The sequence below is a fragment of the Gopherus flavomarginatus genome, chromosome 1, assembly GCF_025201925.1.
Source record: "Gopherus flavomarginatus isolate rGopFla2 chromosome 1, rGopFla2.mat.asm, whole genome shotgun sequence".
Classification (NCBI taxonomy): Eukaryota; Metazoa; Chordata; order Testudines; family Testudinidae; genus Gopherus; species Gopherus flavomarginatus.
The window spans coordinates 259,128,243-259,155,691 of NC_066617.1; the positions used below are offsets into that span (position 1 = coordinate 259,128,243).

Here is a 27,449-nt window from a genome sequence, read left to right on the forward strand (position 1 = left end):
GGGTGTAATATCTCTGCTGAAAGAGTACATCTACCCTTAGTCTGACTATTTTAAAGTGAGTGGTACATGCAGCTGCACTGGTTGATCAGATTTTTTTTTTTTTAAAAAGAGCAATGTTGTAGAGAAAGGTATTGACACGATACAGAAAAATGTGTCTTTATTAGCATTGTTATAGGCAATGCATACATAAGAATTGATCCTTAAGTGTACAACCCAAGCCACGTTTAAAGCAAGAGAGTCAGCAGATTAAATTGATCTTGTACATATCTGCAGTAACAGGATTGCCCTGAAACACCCACCAGAAGAGACTGAAATTCACTTTACCAAAAAAAGTAAATAAAAACACCTATTTTATATATTTTAAAAGGGCCAGCTCAAACTGGCAGAGCATCAAAAAATATCAAAATAGGGAATTGCCCAATTGTAAATGAGTTCCTATAATGTGAGTATTGCATTATTCATACCTGCAGATGCCAGGCATACTGTGTTTAAAGCTTAAAAAAAATTGGTTTTTTTTTGGTTTTTTTTTTTTTTTTTTTTTTTTTTTTTTTACTAATTTGGGGGAGGGGAGGAATCAATTTTTACATTTTGATTGGTCTGTCATACCTTTAAAGTAAGTAATTATCAGTAGAATTACTAACTTCATCACAGGAGCGTAGTAGTACAAGCAATGAAAGCTTCCCTTTGTTAGACTTAAATCTGAGTGAATGAATTAGCTACACACCAGTCTGGAATATTTCTAACTGACATTGAATTCATGCCAATTCAGAAAAGCACTCTTAGCTTGTTTCTAAGTAGGTAACTATTTAACCAGTTAGCAACTTTAAACACCAGAATTTAAGAGGTTATTCCTTCGTGCATAGTTAAATGCTGCAAGATGGATTCACATTTAATAAAGCAGAATTTAACAAGCATTTTGCAAGAAAGACTGTGCTCCTTTATAATAAGGAATCTCAGCTTAGGGGAAGTTAATTTATCCACTTCTTGCAACTGCTCTTTATCAACCCCTGGATTCATTTAAGTGCAAGTTATTAGATAGTTTGATATCCAGCATGGCTTCTCTTTCTGCCAATCAAATAAGCAATCAAGACAATCAGGACAAGTCCAGCAAGGGCTGCGCCAACAATTATAGGGATCACCATGTTATTTTCATCCAGTTGACATTCTTCCACTGTAAAGAGGAAAAAAAATTCACATTAGGAACTGGCCCGCTGACAGGAAAGGTACCAAACTCTCAGCTGATTTCATGTTGGAAGATTCTATCCTAGCATACAGCTGAATGCTAAACTTGAGCCAGTTAACTTTTAACTTGTAGCCTGACAACAACAATGGAAGGAGCTCTCAGCATAGCTACTGTAAGTCAGCTTGCTTTTCAAGATGATTCAGTAAAGAATGATTGAACAGCTTGTTGTACACAGTGAATACTGTTTATCAAGAGGGTACACAATGTGCGATTTACTGCACAGTGTCATAGTGGATTTATATATACACACGAGTTTCCCACACATTAATAGAGCCAATACTACAGGAGCCCACAAGCACCTTCTCTTCCTAGCTACCCAAACTCCTCTCACTTAACACCTTCCCTTGTGACTACAGCCACAGAGATCACTTAACCAGTTGGGAAGTCAGCTTCTCAGATCTTTGCTCCTTTGGTATGATTGCCCAAGAGAACACTGGTGTGAAAGTGGAACTACAGATCCTCCAAAGCTTTTCTGCGCACTACAATGGTGCGCTGTGTCTTTATATGCGCTATTCCAAGAAAACTTTGCATTTATTTACATGTAATGCACTAGCCTTAATTCAGACACTCAGCTAGCTGTACTTGGTGGTCTGAGTCACAGTTGTAATGAGGCATCCTGTGACTGTGAGCTTTAGACCAAGCTGAATTTATTGAACTGGCCATTAACTCTAAAGACTAGATTCTGAAAAAAATACTCCGATATGCTTGAACTTGCATGTTTTACCGATTTTATTAAAACCTTTAACGACACTTGAAAGTGTAGATGTAGGCAGTTTACCTGCTCCAAATTTGTTTTCATCAATCTTGAAAACCTGGACCTGAACATCAAATAAGTTGACAAAGACATGGTCTGTGACCCAAAGTTTCTCCTCTGCATTACACTTATAGGAGTTCCCCAGTTTAGCTCTCAGCTCGCTCATGCTGTGGTTAAAAACGTCAATCTTTGTTTCTGTGCAACAAAAGGCAACATAACAAAATGGGTTTGAGAGAAAAGTTGCAAAGGCTTAAGAAAATTCAAGTAGTTAACACATAAAATGCATATTCGCTCCCCCACCCCCGGGCTTCACACTCCGTATTAGTGGGCACATATCTAGGCTCCTTAGTATTTATAGAGCTCGTCTATGACTTTATTTAACAAAAATCCTTACCTTTAGCTTCAGAAGGCAAAGTTGTGGTCACATTGACACCTTGCAGGAAAAACTTCTCAGTACTTGCATTCTTAAAAAAACCACAAACAAAAAACCCACAAAAGGGTTGGCATTCAGACATGTTTTAAACAGTTGAAGTACAACCTAGTTCTACAATTGAAGAGTTTAATACATCCTCCCTAGAACTGCTGAGGTCACCAAAACAACCAACCAAACCCCAAGACATTCTAGAATGTGATACTAACTACAGTTTTTTTTTTTTGTTTTTTTTTTTTTTTTCTAAAAAAGACACAATGGAGAGGGATACAACTCAGGAAAGAATATGCCAGGTAAAGTGGTCACTGGCAGTCAAGCTAAAAATGCCCTGAGACTTTTAAAAGAGCTACCAAGTTAGCATTTGAAAATGGTAAACAAGATAAATACTCTCAACACCACATCAAAACCACAGTCCCCTGCTGACCCAGGATGGTGGGATCTGGAGAATACAGGCAAGGATACAGCACAAGTGCTCACTGGAAGGCCTTCAAGAAAGCCAGGGTCTACATTAATGGCTTTAACTCAAGCCAACATCAATATTGTCAGCATTTAAAGGCTGACAATTAGAAATTTCAGGCTGATCATAATTGCTCAAGGTCAGTGAGCAAACATACTATATCCTGAACACACCCTCCCAGGGAAATAAAAGGGCTATCAACTCTTCTGTCACATGTGCTGCTGATGCAACCAAGGAAGCATAGTACCTAACAAATCACTGCAGAAGGCAGTGAACCAGCAGGTACCAGTCATGCTTTACAAACAGTATTACTAAGGACTTTAATCCAATTCCTTCTGCAAGCTTGTCATGTAATTAGATGAAACACCTATTTACAGAAGTCTGTTCCCCTAAAGGCCGTTTCAAGTAACAGAGCTACCAACAGTCTCATTCATGGACAATTGCACAACGTATTAACAACAAAGTGCTTCTTCATTCCCCTCCATTTCTTCTACTTACAAAAATCTTCTCCCTGCTCATTTGTTATACATTCCGTAGGGGATGTAAAACTTTTTTGGAATAAAACTCACTGTCACAAAATAAATTAATCTATCCTGAGTCCAGAACAATTTAGTCACATCTAAAAAGCAAGCCAGAGCTGTGCAAGATACTACATTTAAACACCCTTACCAGGAGAAACTGGAATACAAGTCTGGTTCTCCCGAAAGTCAGGCTCAGAAAGGCAGAGGAATGGTCACAGCTCCCAGAGAAAGATGTATTCACTGGAACAAAATTCAGCACATCCAGTCCAGTCTATGGATGAGAGAAGGGCTAGTTATTACATCTTACAGCAAGATGTTAATGCTACCTCGGTTTTCAGCTCATTGCTACCTGGCTTCTGCTCAGATGCATGAAAAATTGCATGTGGACGCACACATGCATGTAAAAAAGTGCTCGTTATGTGGGCACAGGTTCCTTGTGCTTACACCACCATTCAAGCCTTGCTGTGCTCTCCCTAAGGCCCAGATCCTTAGCTACAGTCAAACTGTATTTTCCAGCTAAAACATGTGGATAAGGAAGCTGGTACTGCACTGAAGAGCCTGATGGAAACATCAGCCATCACCACTGATGCACTAAGGCTTATTAAATTAGATTAAAGCAACCATATGAACACTCTTCTGCTTCCACATGAGGGAAAGCTGAGAAAGGCCAGAAGGGATTATCTTGCCGATTACAGAGTCATGTAAAGGCAAGAGAGTTTGAAAGGCTTTATTACACAATGCTAACGTCTCAGCATTTCAGACAATCCTGTTTGCAGAGTGCTATGGGGTAAAGGTTTTAAGCCTGTTGGACTGAATCAGAAGTTTGCACATACAAGCGTTCTGATAAAATAACTTGCCAAATTAAACACCTGTGTCTTGATTGGTGTAAAACAAAATGTCCAACCCAGGGGTAAGAAGGAATCACCGAACTGCCTCAGCAATACATAGAAGTGCTGCGAACCGGGTTTTGGAAGCAGACTGCCAGTAGAATTTTACAGGTTGGCTGGCCCTAGAAGAGATCTTTATAAACTCCTACTATTCTTTAGGGCAGTGATTCTCAAACAGGGGTACGCATACCCCTGGAGGTACATCAACTCATTTAGATATTTGCCTAGTCTTTCAACAGGACAAATAAAAAGCACTAGTGAAGTCAGTACAAACTAAAACTTCATACAATGACTTTTTTATACTGAAATGTAAGTACATCATTTATATTCCAATTGATTCATAATTATATGGTAAAAACGTGAACATCAGCAATCTGTCAGTAAGTGTGGCTGTGACACTTTTGTATTTTTAGGTCTGATTTTGTAAGCAAGTCGTTGTGAAGTGAGGTGAAACTTGGGAGTACGCAAGACAAATCAGACTCCTGAAAGGGGTCCCGTAGTCTGGAATGGTTGAGAGCCACTGCACTAGGGGACAAGTGAACCATTTCAGAGGGGCTAGAAGTTCATGTTGCAGGAATTGGCTTACTAGATTCCATACAAGAGACCTGTAACTTACAGCTAAGGTGGTGAAATGCATTTCCCATCAATACAATCATTAGGGATCAAGCAAGCCCCCAGCAACGTTAACATCCACAGACCAGTTCACATGCCTTACCTTCTGGAGCTCACAGTATCCAACGTTTGACTGCAATCATCTCCTTTGACTTGCATCCAAATCATGGACCAGCAAAAGGGATCTTGCAACCTAACTCCCCTAAGGATGGGACCTTTTAGTCTTTCCACTAAGCCTTACTGTGGTTTTCCAGGAAAGAGCCCAATCTATCAGAGTGGGTTTCCCCAATTATTCCCCTCCAGCAGACCTGTTAATGAACCAAGTATGTGTGTAGGAAGGTACAGGCTTGACACTAAAGCTGGTGAGCTGAGCTTTGCAGCAAAGAGTAGGCAGGAGGCGGACTGAAAAAGAGCCAATAGACTGTTGCAAAAAAAAAAAATAAAAAATAAAAAAAAATTATATATATTTATTTGCAGGGAAGACTAGTAAGTTAGTCTATGAACCAGTTCTGCCCCCTCAAAGTTCATGTGTGCTGGTCTTTGACATTGGCACAAACTGTGAAACTATGCGAGACTGAAACTCAAATTGCAATATCATAATATCAAAGAAGAACTGTCAATTGTCTGCACAGAATTTGAAAGTTTGTTCATATTCAGATGCCTCATTTTCTAACAGACTGATCTGTGTGTCTAAATGACGCAAACGCATTTAAGTAGCATCTTCATTTTCCAGATTCTCCTTTTGATGTTTTCAGCTGTTTCTATGGTTTGAACAAATATATTTCAGTTGGATTTCAACATTCAAGTTGTAGAGTCCCGCTTTGTAATGGAGACACATTTAAGGGTCTTATCCAGGACAGCTCCCAGTACATCAGGAACACACTATTTATAGCAAGTTTACACTAATTCTGTATTGTCTGAATATTCATATCAAGTTAAAATGTTGAACAATTGGAGAACCATAATGGAGTACGGTTAGCACCCAGTCCAGCCTACGAAGCATAGCTCTCTGTGAAAGTTTTTAGTGTACAAAAAAAACCAAACAAGATTTACCTTTCCATCTTTTCTTAGATACGTGACATTAAGCTGCAGACCCATATGAGCAAGTACACAGGTTCCATTTGTACCAGTCACATTATATTTCCCAGTCATTGGATTTTGTGGAGGCGAGGTTGGTGCCTGGCTTGTTGTAGGTGTCTGGCTAGTAGGTGTTGTGGCTACAGGAGTAGTGGGTGTCTTATCTGCAGCACACACAGTTTCTGGAACGAAAAGCGTACAAGGTGATAAACATCAAGTACAATTGCACAGAATTACAAGGAAGTCATTCACAAAGATTTTAAGACTGTAATTTATCTTTGAGGGAGAGGAGAGAATGAACATCCCCTTATTTTAAGAAGTTTTAGTCTTAATACTTTCTATTAAGAACAAATGAAAGAAATTCAAGAGTCTAATTTACTTTTTACTGGTTAGATTCAATACAGAACTGGTCAGCTTCACTTTCTTCTACTTTTGTACTAGGTATTATGGAAAAAACCATGATGGGTTTTGAGAAACCCATTCTATTTGTTATCAAGATGACACATGCCTACCCTTATTAGTTTTAGCAGAACAGCTGTTTATGGTGAAACAGAAGCTATCTATCCATTAGTTTGACATTAATGTCTTTTCACTAAATCAAGAACATTTACACCTATCCTTGATTTATCAAGATGCAGCTAGCGCCCCCTGCTGGCATATACATAGCTAGGCTCATGTTGCAACCCTAGTCTGTTGGCTGCCAGCACACTGGAAAGCAGAAGCTGGTCCTTACGTTATCCTTGAAAGCCATTTTCTAGTATATGGCCATTCTGGGACCTGCATCCCTGAGCCTCTCCCCATGCCCCAACCCCAGCCCTGATTCCTCCCTATTCCCCAGTGTGGCCCTCAGGCCAAAAAGTTTTCCCATGCCTGATCTAGCTTCTTACGGAGCTTGTTCACAAGCTGCTCTGCATTGCTCCTTCTAATGATTGTCAAAATACACCTTTCACTCTAGCACAGGCACAACCTGTGAGGTTCATTCCTCTGTCAATTCCTACATCAGACCTGCTTGCACTAGTAGCCACGCCCCTGCCACTTCTCTGAAGGGAACAATTTCTGGTTTATGCATCTTCAGCTGGCCAGCCTAGCTTCCGTTCTTGTCCAGTTCAAAGCCAGGATCCACATGGTAATTAAATAGGAAGAAAAAGTTGTCATAGGGGAGCAGTGACCCAACCCATCCCTATCGTTTGCCAAGAGATGCCAGGGGTCTCCTAATATGAGTTCCTGACTTGTTTTAGCAACTTTTCAGCCAAGGCTCCTGCATTCTGCTCCTCTTCTAAGGCAGGCACGCCAGTCAGGGAAAGGAAATCCCTGTGGTATAGGACTTAAGCTTTGAGCCATGATTATGTCCCATTCCAAGAATGCTACCCTTTAAAGCGTCACATTTACTGTTTTTATGTGGATACAAGAGACCACGCAGCAAACACTGTAGTGCAGACCTGGCTTCTGTGTCTGAGGAACCACTCAGAGTTTAGTCTCCATGCTGTGGATGTAGTTTTTGGTTACTTAACCGCTTAGCAGTGGTTTTAAAATAAGTATGCTCCAAAATTTCTGCTTCCGTAAGTTTTATTGTGGGCTGCAGGTCAAGAAGGAATGTACTTAAACTTCAAGCTAATTAAACCCTCAAAACATACATGGTAACAGAGCCCTGTATGTTCTTTGGCATCTCCTGCCCATTTCAGGGTAAGGTATGCCAGGGAGCTTACGTCTCAGTGGGAGACTGGACCAGCCTTTCCGGTCCACGGTGGACTTGGTGTAGATACTGCATGGAAGCCCTGTTTGGCTCTGCTCTCTGAGCCAAGGCCCTGGCCTATGAGATTATTCCCCCTGTCTGAGCATAAGGACAAGCCAGAGTGCTATTCAGTAGGTTCTGTCTGGTGCCACACAGAAGATCTTCCTACAATTACTGCAGCTACAGGGCCCCCATATATGGAGACCTTCAGTATGTCTGGGGAAATTGATTAGCCTGTGTATTGCAGAAGAAAGGATCCCATTTGCACATGGGAGTAAGTCCCAAATACAGTGCAGATGTGTTATCTTCACCGATTTATAAAATATGGTTCCCCATAATAACTAGCCACCTTTTTAAAGCAAGGATGCCAAGCTGTCTGATCAGAGGCCAATATTGAATACGAGCTTGGATTCTTCAATATCATCTTAGACCAAGGCAAAAACTGAACAAGTAAACTTCCTGCCCATCTCTCTTCAGGAAAGCAGGCAATTTGCTACCAGCAAGTAAGAGTCAGGTCTCCCTTTCTGCAGCAGCAGCTCCCAGTTCCCCATGTGAAAAAAGAGCCAGGAATATATAGCTAAGGAAATCCCAAGACACTCTTGGAGGGGACCAGCACAGTGAAAATCTCCGGTCTAACTTGTGACTACACTATCAGAATTGCACACTGATGAGAATGAATACAGGTGTAGCTGAACCAGTGAAGAACACAGTCTACACTTGTATTTACACAAGGACAAGCCTCATTCAGCACCCTTCCAGAAATTCCATTGAACAGTCGTGCCCTCACAAATCCCTTTCCCAGTTTTCCATGGAATACACTGGACCCAGCTGAGGATGTCCTGGTGGGGAGAATTCATGCTGAAAGCACCAGCATCAACTTTTTTTTTTTTAATTGAATTGATTTGATGTTCATGGAATGTACTAGACAGCTAGAGTGAAATCCAGACTCTATTGAAAAGAGTTTTGCTATCAACATCTGTGGGAGTAGGATTTCACCCTGTCTTGATGGCTGGTCCTGTTTATCAGGTGCAGAACAGGCAGCAGCAGGCGCCACTGCCTCCTATATTGCACCACTAATATGCTTTAGGGACCCTTTCTTAATACTTACAGTGTCCAGGCAGATACAATCCTTGGCTTGTACCAAGGCTGCTAACGTGTGCTTGTCATGACGCGGGTACCTATCCAGCAGAAAGTGAACTGAAGCCACATGAGTTCACTGTACAGCTGTCAGATGGTGGCTTTCACATCCAGCCTATGCTGGCAGTGAACAGAAGTCATCTTGAGGTGACAGGATATTTCTATTTCTGATTACTTAGTCACAAGCCTCAAACAACAAGGTAGGTTGGCTTGTCTCAGTATATTTTCTCAATAAACCAGAGATACTTACCATTTCCACTTAAGGTATGATTCACAAGATATGCTTGGAGTGTAACATTGCTAAGAGTTATGGTCACAACTGACATATTAATCCGGTTGGTACTGAAACATCTATATCTTGTGTCCAAGTCTGCCTGAATATTAGTTTTTTGTGAAACGTTTTTTTCTCCTGTAACACAAAATTTACAGTTGTGCAAAGATTAGGATATCGCCAGACAGCACTGCACAGAAAAATAAAAAGTGCTATTCCACATGTATAACAATTCAGGAGCATACAAGAGAGAGTCAATAAAATTTTTACTTCACCTCCAGTTGAGTTGGGGAACACAGTTGTATCAGACAAATTGTAAATGAATGTTAGCTCATCAACGCTGTACAGCTTTGAGGTCTTTGTGAAACTCATTTGTAACAAATGTCCTGCTCCAAATCCAATCGCCAGTATAGGAGCCGATACATTCTCTTTACCACAACTGCTTTTGTTTGCCAGTACTTCAGCATTTTGTGCAAGCGCGAGATGTGCTGTCAGCTAAAGTGGGTAAAATCAAGAGAGTTTTAAATGGGATTAGTAAACGCCTTCCCTACTGTTACTTTTCAGATATCCCAGGCAATTACTCCAGCACTCTCAGCCAGAGTCCATTACCACAGGGTGAACATTCTTAGCATTCAAGTACTTAACCCTCAAAATACACTTTAGTGTTTGAGGTTTACGATTTTTTAAAAAGCATTTAGCTCCATGTCCAATTAAGGAAACACCTCCCCCCTCCTAATTTCCTCCAAACTAGCACTATGAGTCAGATTGTACCCAACTTCCTGAACTAAAGAAGCTGAGGTACAGGAACTCAGATAGAAAGTGGAAGTTGGGAGAACTTAAGCTTTGTTCTCTGGTGTTTAATACATCTGGGTAACAAGGACTAAATTAAACAGAACAGTTTGCACTACTCTTGCTTGTCTATGATTCTTGGAAATCTTATTTTACTTACTTTCTGAAAAGGAGCAATAGGAGGAGTTATGACAAGGTTTTACATTGGCACTGAAGGCCAAAGTGAACATTGGAAAGTTAACAAGCTGTACGAATGTTTCTCAGCCTTTTTTGATACCAGGGACTGGCTTGCTGCCTTCTTAAACAGTGTCAGGGAGATCTCAGGGCTTGATGCCAATCCATGGACCAGTCATTGAGAAACACTGTGTAGTTGATCTTTTATAAGGGCCAGTTGGCTTGAGTTAAGAAAGCAGCTTCATTTGAATGTTAGTGTATGTCAGACTTAACCCGGGTGCAATTTTTAGATAGTTTAGAATGTTAGGGCCCTCCACAGCTCATTCCTCATACATGCCATAAACGGGAATCTTGCTAAGCCAGAGTTTGACATTCTAAAATATTGTCTAATAAGGCATGAAGCTCAAGGGATTACAGATTGATAGAGAAGCTAGCTGCTCAAAACGGCACTTTATACACATGTATAAGCAGACATTTGGCTCCATCTCGTCTGTGCTAACCATTTCTCTAGAATATAATAAAACTTGTAAGAGATGGAGGAAGAAGAGTATTCACACAACAGGAAATCATCTCCAGTTTTACTTTCATTCTCTCTTCTGTTTCTTTCCACCATACCCCACCATCCAGTAATTTCTGCCCATTGAGCAGTTCCATCTTCCTGTTCAGTGTAGTCTGTTCTCTCCCCCCTTACTAGCCATCTCATTTTGCATTCCTCTTCTCTATGCATACACTTTGCTGTATCTACGCTCAACTTTTAATTCCTTTCCAGACTGATTAAATGGCAACCAACAGGTTTTTTTGTTTTTTAAAGTTAAGTGCCCTAGTCCAAGTGGTATCTACCGTGAAGGCAGCCCAAACAGACATCCTACCAATCAGCATAAGAATTTCCTTTTAGTTTTCAGTGCTAAAATATACAGCAATTCCCAGTTCTCTTCACCTGTGGCATGTGCAATTTATTCAACTGAATGATTGAGCAAGATTTTTAGCATGATTCCTAGCCTTAGGATATGCAGTGAATTTAGGGTGATATCCTGGAGGGCAGGGAGAGAAGGGCAGACAAGATCTTACTCGTACACCCCTAAAACTTGCAATAGTACCAAAGGGTTACAACTTTATTTTAAAACCACTTCAGTTAAAGTTAATTTAAATCCAAGTCAGTTTTAAACACAAGTGAGATCAGCGGACTTGAAACTTGAAGAGCTGCTTGGCTACAAGCTATATTTTTTTCAGCCAGAAAAAGCAGCAGGTGCAATGAATCAGTCTTAATTGATTTCCAGTAGACACTTGCTTAAAGATGATCATCACTGACACTTGGTGCAATATAATTGCAATCAGTGGTGCTACTAAAATTTTTTTTATTTATAGCTATGGAGATTTATTAGACTGTTTTCTCTATAAAAATTAAATAATTCAAGATCTGGCATGATCATTGCAGCACTTTAGGAATAATGAACTTGCTCGTGTAAAATCTGTATCAAGTCAAGTGAAGCACAAATAAACTAAGCAGTTAATCTTTCAATTCTAGAACTAAGCAACATTTCAAATCAAGTCCACTGGAATAGATGAAGAACGTGGACAGACTTTGAACCAACTAACTCCTCACTGAGATCGCTGAAGACTTTTTGTATGTCATGCAAAAGGTTTTCAGTTTCAAAAGCTACTCACTCTCAGCTGTAGTGATAGTATATTTTGAGACATAGGGAACTAAGCTAAGGTAACAGTATGCTCAAAAAGGTGAGAGTGTTCCAAGTTTCAGAATAAGAGAAGCAAAAATAATCTTACAGAAATAGTTTGCGGCTGCTTCTGAAGAGCTCTTCATTTCAGCTGAAATGAGCAGATTCAATTGGCAGTGCTGTACTGAGCCTGGCATAATGCAGACGATGCAGTGTTTTAGATGTTGCTTTATAAACGGAAAAAAGACTGGCTTGGGCAATTGTTCCCTTCCTCTGTAAAATGCTTTGAGAGCTCCTTAGATACAAGGGCTAAAGTATCATCCCCATTTTACAGATGAGGACACTAAGGCAAAAATCTGAAGGTCACAGCAGGTCAGTAGGAGAGCAGAGCCAATAGAACTCTCCATCCAGTGCCCTGTCCACTGGACCTAGAGTTGTCACCTCTAAGATACAAAAAACAGACATCTAGGATGATCCTGAGCCCACAAGACTAGACGCTTGCAGTGTGTAGTAAGCACCTTTACAGATTTCCTGGGCCGACTGCCAAAAAAAGGAACAATGCTGGAAAAACCTGGCCAGGTGGCAACACTAGCTGTACCATGCCATCTTCAAAGGAAGACCATTACATCAGAATACTAAAAGCAGTGGACAATTTAAATACTCAAATGAGTATTTAATGAGCACATATCATTTGTTGACCTAATAACTGAACTACAAACTGGATATGCAACCCCAGCAGCTTCAGCAATTGTCCCAGTACACTGGAGCTCTCATAAAAAACAAAACCAAAACAGACTCGAGTGGAGTCTAGCTATACAACTGGTAAATAGACATCTAGAGAATTCTCCTGAAGCGGCCTATAGGGGCTAAATTTTTTCTTGGCATAAAAAGCAGATTAAGTGCATACACAAAGCAGGAGAATCACAGTATAAAGGGCACACTGTCTGCTGAACTGAGGGTCACAATTTAAGAAAGGAGCCAACAGCAATACCTGCAGGATTTGAGAGATTGTCTATACTGAGGTAAGGCAAACTAAGCATTGCTGCTCTTGTACAGTGGTCCCCCAACTTTTCACATTGCACTCGCCTTACCCCTGTCTACGCCCCCCAGGAGCCAGGCTAGGAGCAGAGCTGGGCAGCGCCAGCAGGGTCTGGCCTGGGCCCTGCTGCATTCCCCCCCTTCCCTGAACATTTCTCCATGCCCACTAGAGGGGCATGCCACTGTTTGGGGACCACTGGTCAAGTGTATTATGTAACCCGAAGTATTAAATGCACCCTTCAGCAGCAGCTTCTAGTATTGATGTTAGGACCCCAAACTGACAAATTAAATCACTGAAGTTCATGCAGCAGCTGGCAGTCTTGGTGCTATTAGTTTTTCCCAAAGTCTACTCAGGAAATAAGGTGTCAGAGAGCCATTACTGCAGAAGCAAGGAGGAATAAAAGATTGAAAAAGCATTGTTTGTGCAAGGAGCTTTTCTGGCTTAATATTTGCTTTAACTTCTAACAGAACCCACCTGTACCAACATCAGTTTGCCTGATTAAAATGCAAATTGAAAGTAAACATTGAGCTACTGCTCCTACCTGTTGACCACTCTTGGTGTGGTATTCCACTGAGAAGGACGCTGACAGATTAGCTATTATGCAGACTTTACCACTCTGATCATTCACTTCAAATGCTGACGAGGACATCTGCAAAAACACTGTTAAGAGTGGCAAGTAGTTAGTTTGAAACTAAGTGTTACTTGAAGAAACAGGCTGTAGTGTAGACATAGCCTAGGTCAACAAAACTCACATCGCTCAAGGTTGAGAATGTTCCTCTCCTGAGCGCTTATGTCGGTTAACTATGTCGCTCGTGTGCACATTGCTACACTGGTGGGAGAGCTTCTCCTGCAGACATAGTTCCAGCCGCTTGTGGAGGTGGCATTTTTAGGCTGACGGAAGAGCTCTCCCGTCAGCATAGAGCACCTTCAACACATGCTGCAATGGCACAGCTGTATCAGCTGCACGATTGCAGCACTGTACGTACAGACATATCCATACAGTGCTCACTTTAAACCCCAAGAGAAGGACTGACACATACAACATAAAAAAATATATGGAGATATACCTATCTCAGAACTGGAAGGGACCCTGAAAAGGTCATCGAGTGCAGTCCCTGCCTTCACTAGCAGGACCAAGTACTGATTTTGCCCCAGATCCTTAAGTGGCCCCCTCAAGGATTAAACTCACAACCCTGGGTTTAGCAGGCCAATGCTCAAACCACTGAGCTATCCCTCCCCCTTGGTACAAGAAAAGCTTTGGATAAAAGTCTTCAAGTGACAAGGTACAGTCTGATGAAAACAATTCATGTTTATCTGCAACGAGATCTGTAGGTGTGTCCTGAAGACACTAGTTAGTACTTCTGTACTTTCAAGGGGAGAAGAAAAAAAACCACCACCACTTTAAATTAGGGCTGTCGATTAATGGCAGCTAACTCACGCAATTAACTAAAAAAATGAATTACAATAAATCACAGTTTTAATAGTACTGTTAAACAATAGAATACCAATTGAAATTAAATATTTGTGTATGTTTTTCTACATTTTCAAATATATTGATTTAAATTACAACACAATACAAAGTGCACAGTGCTCACTTTATATTACTTTTGATTACAAATATTTGCCTTGTAAAAATGACAAAAGAAATAGTATTTTCAATTCACCTCCTACAAGTACTGTAGTGCAATCTCTTTATGGTGAAAGTGCAACGTACAAATGTAGATTTTGTTGTTGTTACATAACTGCTCTCAAAAACAAAACAATGTAAAATTTTACAGCCTACAAGTCCACTCAGTCCTACTTCTTGTGCAGCCAATTGCAAGGAGAAACCAGTTTGTTTATATTTACAGGAGATAATGCTGCCCGCTTCTTATTTACAATGTCACCTGAAAGTGAGAACAGGCATTCACATGGCACTTTTGTAGCCAACATTGTAAGGTATTTACGTGCCAGATATGCTAAACATTCATATGCCACTTCAACCATTCCAGAAGACATGCTTCCATGCTGATGCATTAAATAAAATTTGTGACTGAACTCCTAGGGGGAGAATTGTATGTCTCCTGCTCTATTGTTCTACCTGCAGTCTTCCCAATATTATGTGTTATGGTAGTCTAGGATGACAACCCAGCACATGTTTGATTTAACACTTTACTGCAGATCTGACAAAATACAAAGGTGGCTCTAATATCAGATTTCTAAAGATAGCTACAGAACTCAACCCAAGGTTTAAGAATCTGAAGTGCCTTCCAAAATCTGAGAGGAACAAGGTAGAGAGCATGCTTTCAGAAGTCTTAAAAGAGCAACACAATGATGCGGAAACTACAGAACCCGAATCACCAAAAAAAGAAAATCAATCTTCTGCTGGTGGCATCTGACTCAGATGACGAAAATGAACGTGTGTCAGTCTGCACTGCTTTTGACTGTTATTGAGCAGAACCCGTCATCAGTATGGAAGCATGTCCTCTGGAGTGGTAGTTGAAGCATGAAGGGACATATGAATCTTTAGTGCATCTAGCATGTAAATATCTTGTAATAAGTGCTAACACAATGTCATACAAACACTGTTCTCACTTTTGTTGTACGAACAGCAGTGATCTGTATGCACAAAAGGTAGGGTGACCAGACAGCAAGTGTGAAAAATCAGGACGGGGTGGGTGGGTGCGGGGTAATAGAAGCCTATATAAGAAAAAGCCCCAAATATCAGGACTGTCCCTATAAAAATCAGGATATCTGGTCACCCTAGCAAAAGATGTTACACTCCCCCCGCCTTGTCTCCTCTCCCTCTGAATACTTGTCAAGTGGCTTTCCTCTTTCCTTTCCCTCCTGGAATGCTTGTGGAATGAATCGGCTGCTTGAACAGCTGGAAGATCATAAGAGTTCCCAGGCAGACAAGGTGTCTGGGACTCTAATTAGACAGCGCTCACCTCACCCAATGCACGGACATTGTGTGAGGTGGAGTGTTACCAACCAGATGTGGTCAAGTCCTCTCTAGTCACAGGCCATGAACAGGTGGTTAAAAGGGGAAGGGGCCACGTGCTCAGTACTGCAGTCACAAGACTGTACCTCCCGTAAAGGCCCTTTGCCTAGACCACCTGGCCATTGGTTTGCCCCACTGCATTTCATTGTGCCTCGGGAAGAGTTACCTTCATCCACAGCGTAGTGATGGACAGTTACCTTCAAGGATCCTAACATCTCCAGTGCCATGCCTGTCCTGGGAGCGTGAGTATGTGAGTGTGAGCTCCCCCCACCAACTTTTTTTTTTTTTTGGAGCTAATATCAGTATAAAACATGCTGCTTTCTGCCAAATTCTGGTGGGTCATTAATCCACCCTACGCTTATTAGCTGGCCCAATTTCAGGTAACAACTTTCAGGTGATATTGTTAACAAGAAGCGGGCAGCATTATCTGTCTGAGTGATTGGCTGAACAATAGGACTGAGTGGACTTGCAGGCTCTAAAGTTTTATATTGAATTAAAAAAAATTTTTTTAAAAACAATTTTACATTTGAAAGTTCAACTTTCATAATAAAGAGATTGCACTACAGTACTTGTATTAGATGAATTGAAAAAGACTTTTGGGTTTTACAGTGCAAATAGTTGTAATAAAAATATAAAGTGAGCATGTACACTTTGTATTCTGAGTTGTAACTGAAATCAATATATTTGAAAAAGAAGAAAACAGCCAAAATATTTAAATAAATGGTATTCTATTGTTTAACAGTGCGATTAAAAAAATTGTGACTAAATATGCAATCACTCACTTCACAGTCCTACTTTAAATCTTCCACGTGGAAGCCATCTCTCCCATGATCTTAGCACAGAATGCCTTTGTAAGCTACCAGTGGTCCGTTTCCCATTCCATTGCCTTTACTAGTGGAAACAAATCTCTTTCCCAATACATGTCCAGCTCACCTGGAGCACTGGAGCAGTGGACATATACAAAAGTCAGTGCTAAAATGGGTGAGCGGTTGGTTAGTTAGTAAGAGGGCAGGAGGATAAGAATGACACCTCCTTTCCCTCACACTGCTTGAGAATGAGGGGATTCTTCACTATTTCCTAACCCAGCAGCCCTTGACAAAACACAAATGTCACTTTCCTTCCCTTCCTCATGATGGGAAAGAGCTGCAGGGATAAAGCCAGGCATCGACACACAGCCAAGCAGCAATCTGATCCCATTTCACCCGGGATGACTATTTTGCAAGTTTCATCAACAGGACTTGGCACAGTGAGGATTGACAGGGTGAAGGACACTTTAGTTGCCTTTGATCACACTGAATATTGATCGTTTCTGTAGGGTTTTGTAAGCTGTTTATATTTCAGGATCTCCATTATTCCACGATTCCACAATCAAGGTTCATCACAACACACACACCTTGAGGTAGTTCCTAAACCCTGGGGGGGGGAGGGGGAATGGTCTGTAGCCCTTGTGATTTTGAAGGAAGCCCTGCACTGGGCTCACATTTTACTCCTGCTTCCAAAAACTAGAAGTTTTTAAACCAACAATGAACGTTCCATTTCTCAATAAAAATCAGGAAGATTTGACCAAATTGGAGGCTTTTCCATGAAAGTTTATTTAAGTCAAAAAGGCCTTTTTTGGGAGAAAATGTCGACCAATTCTATGTGGCTCCACTGAACGCTGTGAAACAGCTCAGGTTTAACTTAGCTGAGGATCCAGTACTATATTTAAATTATACCTCAAGTTGCCCATTCATAAAGCAGTGATACTGGGGTTTGCCCATACTTTGAAAGTGCTTTGAGAGCCACGGATGAAAAGAGTGAAGAATTATGTGTTGAAAATCTCTAGTATATTTAGGTGCCACCGAGCTGCACAGTCAGATGGCTGGATTTCTAACCTTTAAAACAACATGATGCTATTAGAATTAAGATCAGGTGGCACAGGAACATAAGCCAGCAGTGGAAAGAAACAGGGTTTGATACGAGATTGCAGGAGGAGAAAAGGCTTGGCACACTGGAAGAATATCATTCCAAGCCAAAGAAGAGCAGCAATGTGAAGAGAGGAATGAATGTCAGAGTCAGAGATTAAGGAAGCAACAATGAAACGAGAACGCCCCAGAAGGTGTGAATTCAGGACCAACAGAGTGGAAGATGAGACAGGAGTGGAGCCTTATCAAAGATGAAGAATCTGATCTTGAAGCAAAGAGGAATGAGAGGCCAAAAGGAGGAGGCATAACTGCTAAAGTGGCAGGAGAGGATTATTTTAGTTGCTAGGTGATGTCAAGGTAGGAGGAGGAAGTTGTAGGAGAAGAGCAGTTTACTGTAGCCCCTGTAAGAGTTCATGCGAAGGCATGAATCAGCACTTTAACCAGTGAGAACCCATGGGACGTGACTAGATTTACTGAGAGGGAAAGAGTAACTCCAGCATTACGAGACTAACAGAAGCCAGTGGAGCTGTTATTGATGAAGTGAGGAGGCCAGGTAGTTTAGGAGGAAAAGTACAGTTCAGGTTTTGTTGTGTTTAATTTAGGACATGCAGAAGGATATGCAAGCATAGACATGGGGAAGAAGTCAGAAGTAGGTTGAGGGTAGACAGTGTAGGTTCAAGACCACAGGAGCTGATCAGGTCACTGAAGGGGCACGGTGATATATAAGATGATCAGTGACAGGGGAACACAAGAGAAGGGAGAGCAGAGAACACACCAAAAGGACCAGACAGAAAGGAGGGGAGTTAGGAAAGAACAGTCAAGGAAACCAAAAGAAGGCAGCCTCACATCCCTTGAGTCTGCAAGGGAGAAGCCGTTCGTGGATTTTGTGGGGACAGTTTCAGTACAGATCGTCACAGTTTACAGCATGTGAAAGTCTCAGCCCATCTACAAGATGTCAGAGAATTTACAAACTGTTAAATGCTAAAGATGGGACTGTACATCCACACTCACACCAACCTATTACAATGAGTCAGTGCTAGGAAGATCTATTACAGAACTGAGCCTTACTTAATGTAACTCATTAAAGAACACTATACAGTTACAGCACTGCCTGTGCTTACCATAGTACAGGCTAATTCAACAGACCTTTATTTTCTCCTGTTTACTTTAAGCAATCAGTGATGTGACCTTCTGACTTTTAGTTTAACAGTTGACAGCTCCAGAGAAGACTGTTGCAATTTGTTACTAATAGAGCATTGATTCCATAAGTTGGTGGTTACTTTCAGGGTATATAATTAAATAGCTCTAGAGACTAGTGTTTATGAGTAATCACAGTGATCACTGAAAGCGAAGAGAGGTCAGCAATCTCCATGGGAAATATTTTTCATTGCATTGCTACTACTGTACAGAGCAAGGTGATACAGCTTTGTAAAATGGATTCAAAGACATTGTAATTTTAAAGACTGATTGACATCACAGCTGGATAAATACAATACTCAAGAAATTGTGACGAAGTAAACATGCAAGTGACAAATATGAATGATTTACTGAAGGCCCAGTTGTGAATCTTTACCTATTGACCAGTTGCCTATATTTCTACCTGAAGTCTGTGTTTCCATGTGTATGTTGAATCTCTTACTAAAGGAGCCTTTACTTCCAGAACTGCCTTTGTTTTGCTATGATCCCAAGTTAACATGCTGGTGGAGTATTATGTTACAAGTTACCATTTCAGCTCCTTGTTATATGCAAAATAATCATGTGGAGATATACAGGCCACCAGGCAATTCATTAGCAGAAACAATATTAGTTATTTAACTTTTCATTGCTAGGTAATTTTCACTTGATGCTCAAATAGAATGTCAGGATTTCCCTTTTCTTTACCCTCAGAGAGAGTTTCAAATAATACAAGCTTGTATAGATGTAATTAAGGATCTACCCTTTCAGATTGGGTGCACTAAATTCAATATCCAGCCTCTGACAGAGAACAGGTTTTTTTAAGTGTGTGTGGGGAGGGTGGAGTGTTTAGCGCTTACTGAAACTGAAATGTTTGTTAAAACATGTTTTCAGTTGTTGCAGTGTATGCCAGAGGTAGTCTATATTTTGTCGCAGTCCAGACTCCAGAGAGTCAAGGTCCAGACTCTGGAGAAAATAAAAATAAAAGAATAATGATAAGTAAATAAAAAGATTTCAGGGTCAGTTCAAAAGTATCTTGAGGTCTGGATTCAATCCACAGTCCACCTATTGACTACCCTAGTTTATCTGTTCCCAAAGAAAACTGCCCAGATTGCTGCCTGCAGGAATTAATGATTTACTCTGCTGCGGCAGTTTCATTATTAGGGTTGTTCCATGATTCTAGAGGTCTGTCTGGTACACAGATCTCAAGCCAGCGGATTAGTTTTTGAAAGAACTAGAGTTTATGTAACAGTTCTGTTTAGCTTGGATTCACATTGTCTGCACAGCGGGGGTTTCCCCCTAGTATTTTTATGCTTTTTTGGGGGAGAGGGGAGGAAGAGGGTTAGCCACTAGAATCCACCTCACCTGAAATCTCACACTGTAATCTGTTTAACTACAATGGTTCAGCATGCCATAACCAGTCTGTGTGCCAATGAAGGCACTGCACACACCATACTTGCCACAACACAACCTGTGCAAGTTGGTGCCTGTCCCGTAACTTCTGAACAGCTCTCTGGAGCTGCTGGATAATTGATAGTTTGTTATTCAAACCTGTTAACATTTGCTTACTGCTGTGCATGCAGATACTATGGCTTGAGCATGGCAGGAAGTTGCCTGCACCTTCTGCCAGGCAGACTCTGGGCCAGCGGCACGTTCCCAAGTGGTGTGGTGCTTATTGGTAGAACAGTGCTCCAAGGAGGTAAGGAATTTGGTTTGATTTCTGTCTAAATAATTCAGCTGTTTGTCAGTCTTATTGTACTTCTGGTTGTGGGTTAGAACCTACAACCCACAGTCACTTCAATGGATGACTAGGAACCCATTTTATAGCTGAATTAACAGCTTCTTTAACACTCCCTCCCACATCCAGGCAGGGGAGTGGTCCATATCAGAGTTGAGAAGAGCCGCCCCCCCTCCCCCCCCCCCAGTAATAGCAACCCAGGGGCACATTCAGTACAAGCCCTTTATTAGAGGACTGAAGAGACAGAAGAGAGGGATGTGAGAGATCACAAGATATCAAACAAACAGCAAGATTTGTTTTAAGCAGGTGTTTAATGTGCGTTTGTTAACTCTCCTGTTTCTCAGGAGACGAGACCAGCACAGTACCTGGTTAGGTTTGATGTTTTGTGACATGTAAGTTAAAATCAATACAAGCATACATGAAGTTGTGAGTCTACCTCTCTCCACCTTTTTTTTTTTTGTGGGGGGGGAGGAAGGGGAGGACAGCAGGGAACAGCAATAGGTAGAGCCAAGAGTAGACCCTCATCAACTGCCTTCAGACCCAATTAGAACAGAGAGTGGGAGGGACCAACTGCACCAGTGCAGCTGTAACACCTGTTCCAGTCCACAGGAGTGTTACAGTGAATGCAGTGGCCAATGCAAGTGCAAACTTTGTTAAGACTTGCCCTGAGATGCAACAGTGATACGTGGACCATATTTGTGTTGCATTAGGACAACAGACAGAAGTATCTTGCAGTAATTGCAGTTGCCTGAAGCTGCAGTGGCAACAGCTTTTTTCTCTCTGCTGTAGATGAACCTAAAGAGAGTAAGTTTAAAACAAAACAAACACCCCAAAAAACTCTGGAAGACTCCACTTATTCCCAGAGAATTCTCTGCAGCACCCAGCCTGGTCAGGCTTCCATCCTGAGGAAGGATGAGTAACTGAAATCCCAAGTGGTGTACCGATGCTAATAGGTATTTGGGTCTTTGAAAGTCAATTTGAAGTATTGCAGCTTATATTAAATGTAAACAGAATATTGAAGGTAGTTCACGGGAGGGGGGGGTGTTATGCTATACTTTTCACACTAGTGTTAGATAAAGATACCAATAGTTAGCAGTCTGTATTAGATTTCCACCATGAGTTAACCGATAGCCAATTAGCTCACAGTAGTTAACAGGTTTGTAAAGGCTAGTGTAAATACTCCAACAGTGTTTTACCCTAAGGTAACCAAACTATTAGCCAAAAGGTAAAAAGTTTGCATACGAAGCAGAGAGGACTACATCATACTCCATACAGAGCTAAATAAATGTACTCTCACCACAGGGGCAGGGCAGAATTCATGCGGAATAGCAACATGCAGTGCAAGTTTTACAAAGGATTCAGTTTTTAATTTTGATTCATGATTTTCAAGCATGTTAGTGTAATAAATGTTTCACATCAGTTATGGGGGGGAATATTTGTTGATTCTTAGCTCTTCAGTTCACTATAAAGACAAGGTCAAAGTCTGCTACGGTGTTTACTCACTCAACTTTTCCAGCTTAAATAAAATAAGAAAAAGGCCATTTAGCAGCTGCAAGTGTGGTTTGAAAAGTCACTGTGAAGTTACATCAAGTTCCATTTGGTATCTGAAACTTAAAAGTTTCAAGAGTTTTGCACCAGGACTCTAAAAGAGCAGATAAATAAAGATAGCCCGCATCTTTGGGATGGGGTGGGGAATACCTTCAAACTCAGGGCTGAGACTGAACTAAACAGAAAAGTCTCCTAAGAAAAAACAGATGACAGAAGAGGTGCAGACCAAACTAGTTCAGTGAACCAGCTTCATATTCTAATCTAAACAAAAACAAGCCGGTGCACCTTCAGCCTCCATACAGAAATTGTGCATGCCTTCCCTAAGTGCTCTTTTCAAGATGGCTGCTTAAAAAGGGCCATCTGACCAAACTACAAATTAACTAATACAAAAAGAAGGAGTCATTCTGGCACCTTAGAGACTAACAAATTTATTTGGGCATACGCTTCTGTGGGCTGGAACCCACTTCATCAGAAATGAACTGAATTTAAATACCCTTAATTATTTTTCTTCCACTTGATGAAAATGTAGATTTCTGTGCCCAAGCCTGAATGCCAAAGATTGTCTTGGTTTCTCATTCATTAACCATTGTGGAATGTTACATGACATTTGCAGCCAAATGTTCTAGGATCAAAGGGAAGGAGTGCTACTACACTTGTTACATTTTCATTAAAAAAAGTAAGGCTGTCAGTACTACATGGTGCTATGTTATTCATTGCCAATGAAAGGTAGAAAAAGCTAAGCAAAGAAAAACCAAACAAAAGACAAACAAACAAGCCAGTCATCCTCACCTTGCGATCCACATCACAACCAAGGCTATTTAATCTATAAATATGCCTCCAAATTACTAAGCAAAAGCATAAAAAAAGTTTCAAATATCATGTTTGGCACACTGAAGTCTCACCAAATGAATAAAGAGTCATTTGAAATATGTACAGTTCAGTATAAAGATGGTGCAATAAAGTATTCAGATTGGTTTTAAAAGTGGTACTAAGGTTTGTGGTCTTATGGTTGGCAGTGGACTCGTTTACATGCTAGAGCAGAATTGGTCACGACACCTCTCACTGAAGCCACTCATGATTTTAAAACAATTATACGTGACCTGGAAGGAAAGAATACAGCTGACAGCAGTTAAAGTGAAAATAGCTACTGGAAAAGTGTGCATCTTTAGTACCAGAAAGAGACAATCCCATCAAAATTTGGGCATCTAGTTTAGCTGAAAAATGCGAGTTGCCTCTCTAACAAGGTAACTTTTCTGCAGCTGTATGTTTTTTGTCGTTTCAGGGTACATCTATGCAGCAAGCCTTCCAGCCCACTGTGACACTGTATGGAATATGGGTGACCACTTATAACATTATTGCTATCAGTATTACAAAACTGCAATGACTCCTACGAGATATGCCATGTAAGGCATCAGTGGAAAATTTATGATTGGCTAAATATGATAATCAGGTTTATGTATGTACTGCGAGTTACAATTGTGTGGTATATTTGTATATCAAATTTGTGCTGTGTTTCTGGGTGACGCTCCCAGACAGTGTGACATCAGCTCTATCTAGCTTGCCCATGAAGGACAATCAGTTGTACAATGAGCCCATTGAGAAAAGGCAGGGGTTACACCTATGAGTCAGTGGGACAACATATAGGGACATGTCTGTAGACATGGGACTCCAAATGCTTTCCCATGCCCATGTGCTGTGAGCTTGTGTTTGGGACAAAATGCATAAGCCACATGGCAAGAATATAAAAAAGGCAGCTGCATCTTCTCCATTTGTCTCCTATCCTGCTTCTCACCTCTGGAGTAGCTTCTCTACAAACTGAAGCTTTGAACAAAGGACTGACAGATCTTTGTTCTGGATATGTTCCAGAGGGACTCTACAAGCCAGGAAACACCAATGTTGCTAAGAACTCTGTCATATGTATGTATCTGATTGCTCTGACCATTTAACAGCTCTCTTCTCTTTTATAATATAATCTTTAGTTTTAGATACCAAAGGATTGGCTGACAGCATGATATTTTGGGTAAGGTCTAAACTAGTATTGATGTGGTAACGTGGATGGCCCTTTGAGGATCAGAAGAACATTTTGTATAGCAAGTAGAGTTTTAAATAACTACCTTCCTTAGTGGACATCTATTATGATGTTGTAAATGACAAGACTATAAAAGGATTCAATAAAGAACTAGATAAATTCATGGAGGATGGGTCCATCAATGGCCATTAGCCAGGATGGGCAGGGATGTGTCCCTAGCCTCTGTTTGCCAGAACCTGGGAATGGGCAACAGATCACTTGCTGATTACCTGTTCTGTTCATTCCCTCTGGGGCACCTGGCATTGGCCACTGTCAGAAGACAGGATACTGGGCTAGATGGACCTTTGGTCTGACCCTGTACAGCCACTCTTATGGTCTTACTTGCTGATTGGGAGCCAGAGAACTGGAATACAATAAAGGGGGCTGTGTGAATTATTTTTCTTTGTTTCTTGATAACCAGTGTGGGGGATCAGGAGCACAGTTTGTGGCTGTTAGTGACTAACTACAGTGTTAACCACCAATTTTGGCAGAATCTGCTCTTCTTTTTAGCAGCCTGCCCTGACTGTGGCATTTTCATTGTGGGCTACCCCAGGCACCTAGGGTCAGACCTGGGTCGAGAGATCTAAAACCAGCCATATACACAGTACTTTCAATTTACAGCTTGGGCTGGGGCTCAGGCTCTTAAACCCAATCCCACCCCATAGCTTCAGAGCCAGAGATGCAATTCAGAGCGCTAGAATAAGTCCCATTAACACAAGTCTGTTGACCTGGGCTCGATGGCTTGCTCGAACATGCCATGGAGACATACCCTCTGAGGTTTAGTTTCAGCTCCTAGTATTGGCATCTCAATCAAAACAGTTTTTACCAAGTTAGCTCACCAGCAGACCATGTAGTGCTACTTGTAACCAATGCCATACACCCCTGAAAATTTAGTAAGGCCATTTGGTCAGGAGCCAAAACCTTAATGCCACAACTCAGCTCCCTTTGAACAGACACCTGGGAAGCTCATCTCAGTTGGAAGAGGAGGATTACAGGATCCACTTAGCATCTGCACTTCATTACACCTTCAAGAATTTTCACTGTGCCAAGTACATTGCCCCAGAACCGTGTTTCTTCAGAAGAAGCCAGAAAAGCTATAGAAGTCCACTCTGAATGGCTCATCAGGATTTGATATATTATGGGACATTATCTCAAGAACAGCATGCTTCAACAAGCCATCAGTGAAGATAAGATTAGCGCAGTACAAAGCTGATCTGAAACATTTACATACAAGTTCCTTGCAACTTAAGTTTTCAAAAAGAACCAAAGCTGCAAGATTCAGATATGCGTTTTCAAACACCAGAGTTCTACAGTGTTGGTATCCAGCCCACCTGTACAGTTATGAACCTATGACAAGAGTTTTCTAGCCTAACAATCCCTGTATTGTCCCCCAGTATGACCTATGCCCATTACAAAGAGAAACAAATAGATTAACTACATAGTTCTTGCATCTATTGTGTCTGAAAAGTATTTACTGGCGTTTAATCTAGATTATGCAAATTTCCTCAATTGCCTTTATGAGTTAGTGCTTTTCAGCAAGTGACTGTTAGATGACCATGTTTAATCAGCACACCTAATGCAAGAACTGAGAGCCAAGACATCAAAGGCAAGGTTCAAAGCTGCACCTTAGACTGGAATTAGGTGAAAGCAGCACCTACAACCAGGGCTGTCCCTAGCTATTCTGGGGCCCTACGCAGCACCCCATGTGGTGGGTGAGGCCCAGGCCTCTGTGGGGGCAGAGGGGGCTGACTTGGGGGCAAGAGCGCCCCCTCAGCACTCACTGGCAGGATGGCTGGGGCCAGGTTGCTGCACTTCCTGCTGCTGGTGAGCGCAGGCCCAGCCCTGCTGCACTTCTCAGGGGAAGAAGTCAATAGAGGATCCTTTACTTAGTGATACTGAATTTTGTTTTACTCTCCCTGCAAGTCTTCCTTCCACTTATCAGCCGTAGCAGCTACATTTGAGGGATGGAAGTTTAATTGCATTCCCCACTGCACCCTCCCCTGTTTCTGCTGAATGTATTCAGCAGGAAACTCCTGTTATCATTTGAAACAGTCACATTAGGCAACAAGCCCCTAAAACGAATGGGAAAGTTCACTACATCTGAAAGCTACTGTTTCATATGTCTACAGAATCAGCCAGATATCAATGCATTGGTGACACTCTGAATGCATTACAAACACAACATTGACTATATTTGTCCCATCTACACTGACCATTAAAGTTGTCAGCACCATGTCATTTAACTTAATGGTTCACAGCCATATTCAGGCAGTAAAACTTTGTAGCACAGTGAAATCCCCTGGATACTTGATTTTAAGACAGCTAGGTCCAAACAACATAAAAGGCTAATCTGTGTATGTCCAAAGAATTTATCTCACGCAGTGGAGCTCTGCATTGCTTCCAAGTTCGCACCTCTGCCTTATTTCCTGGCCCAGGGAACACAAGAGAGGTGGGTTCTGCTCTGCTTATCCTCCAGGGATACAGGGTCCCCTGAGGACTCCTCCACCATCCCCACACAAGAGGGAAGCTTGCCCTTAAATTGTAGCTTACGTTTATCTAGCAAATCAAGAACAGCACACAACGTTGAGCATCTTTCCAGGAAACCCAAACCCCAACAAGTTTAAAGTTACAACATTAAAATAGCAAACTACAGAGGAAAGCAAGCTAAAAGCAAAGGATGTTTTCAGTGTTGGGGTGGAACAGAGTCCCGCATCCAGCCCAAACTCCTCTGGTCTGACACGACAAGCCCCCCACCAGCAGCGCTGAAGGGCAGATTTGCTCGTTCATGAGGACAGCTCAGCGGTTTGAGCATTGGCCTGCTAAACCCAGGCTTGTGAGCTCAACCCTTGCGGGGCCGTTTGGGGAAGTGGGTTAATAATCGGGGGCTGGTCCTGCTTTGAGCAGGGGTTGGACTAGATGACCCCCTGAGGGCCCCTGTGGTTCTAAGGGGACGGGACGGGTTTGGCCAAGGCGCTGAACGCCGCCCCCCGCCCGGCAGGCTGCACTGCTCGCCCTCGGCGCTGGGACCAGGCCGCGCCGAACCGCGGCCGGAGAGCGGGGCCCCTCCCGGGGGCGGGGGGGGCCGCGCGGCCGGGCCGGGCCCGACGCCTCTTACCGAGCAGCCTCGCGGCCAGGAACAGCCCGCGGCCGCCGCCGACCCGAGCCATGAGGGAGGCGCAGGGAAGACTCCGCACTACGGCTCCTGCTACTGCCGGGCACAAGACCCCCCCCCCGCCCGTCAG

The 27,449-nt window shown here is 41.9% G+C and overlaps 2 protein-coding genes across 3 annotated transcripts in view; one reads left to right on the forward strand and one right to left on the reverse strand.

The window, feature by feature from the left end:
• The window catches only part of GRTP1 (growth hormone regulated TBC protein 1), a 138,835-nt gene extending 113,817 nt beyond the window's left edge, over positions 1-25,018 (forward strand). The window contains exons 8-9 of one of the 2 annotated variants that reach the window (XM_050950341.1): positions 20,437-20,552; positions 23,422-25,018. In XM_050950341.1, the coding sequence (XP_050806298.1) occupies positions 20,437-20,535 (99 nt within the window). In that variant the 3' untranslated portion in view covers positions 20,536-20,552; positions 23,422-25,018. Of the gene's footprint in view, positions 1-20,436; positions 20,553-23,421 lie in introns of those variants that run through there. The other variant, XM_050950320.1, reaches the window with a different exon arrangement.
• LAMP1 (lysosomal associated membrane protein 1) lies at positions 141-27,449 on the reverse strand. Its single transcript, XM_050949861.1, has 9 exons — positions 27,323-27,449; positions 13,338-13,456; positions 9,397-9,616; positions 9,101-9,259; positions 5,958-6,163; positions 3,554-3,676; positions 2,392-2,461; positions 2,022-2,192; positions 141-1,171 (listed from the first exon to the last, which is right to left on the reverse strand). The coding sequence occupies exons 1-9, from the start codon at positions 27,372-27,374 to the stop codon at positions 1,032-1,034; spliced, it is 1,260 nt and encodes a 419-aa protein (XP_050805818.1). The 5' UTR covers positions 27,375-27,449; the 3' UTR covers positions 141-1,031.

Excerpts from the sequence above, each read along its gene's own strand:
- LAMP1 (XM_050949861.1), bottom strand. The coding sequence starts at position 27,374 with ATGGCTCGGGTCGGCGGCGGCCGCGGGCTGTTCCTGGCCGCGAGGCTG. Across the intron at positions 6,164-9,100 it reads TCATACCTTAAGTGGAAATG|AAACTGTGTGTGCTGCAGAT; the intron begins GTAAGTATCTCT and ends TTTTCGTTCCAG. Across the intron at positions 3,677-5,957 it reads ATCTAAGAAAAGATGGAAAG|ACTGGACTGGATGTGCTGAA; the intron begins GTAAATCTTGTT and ends TCTCATCCATAG.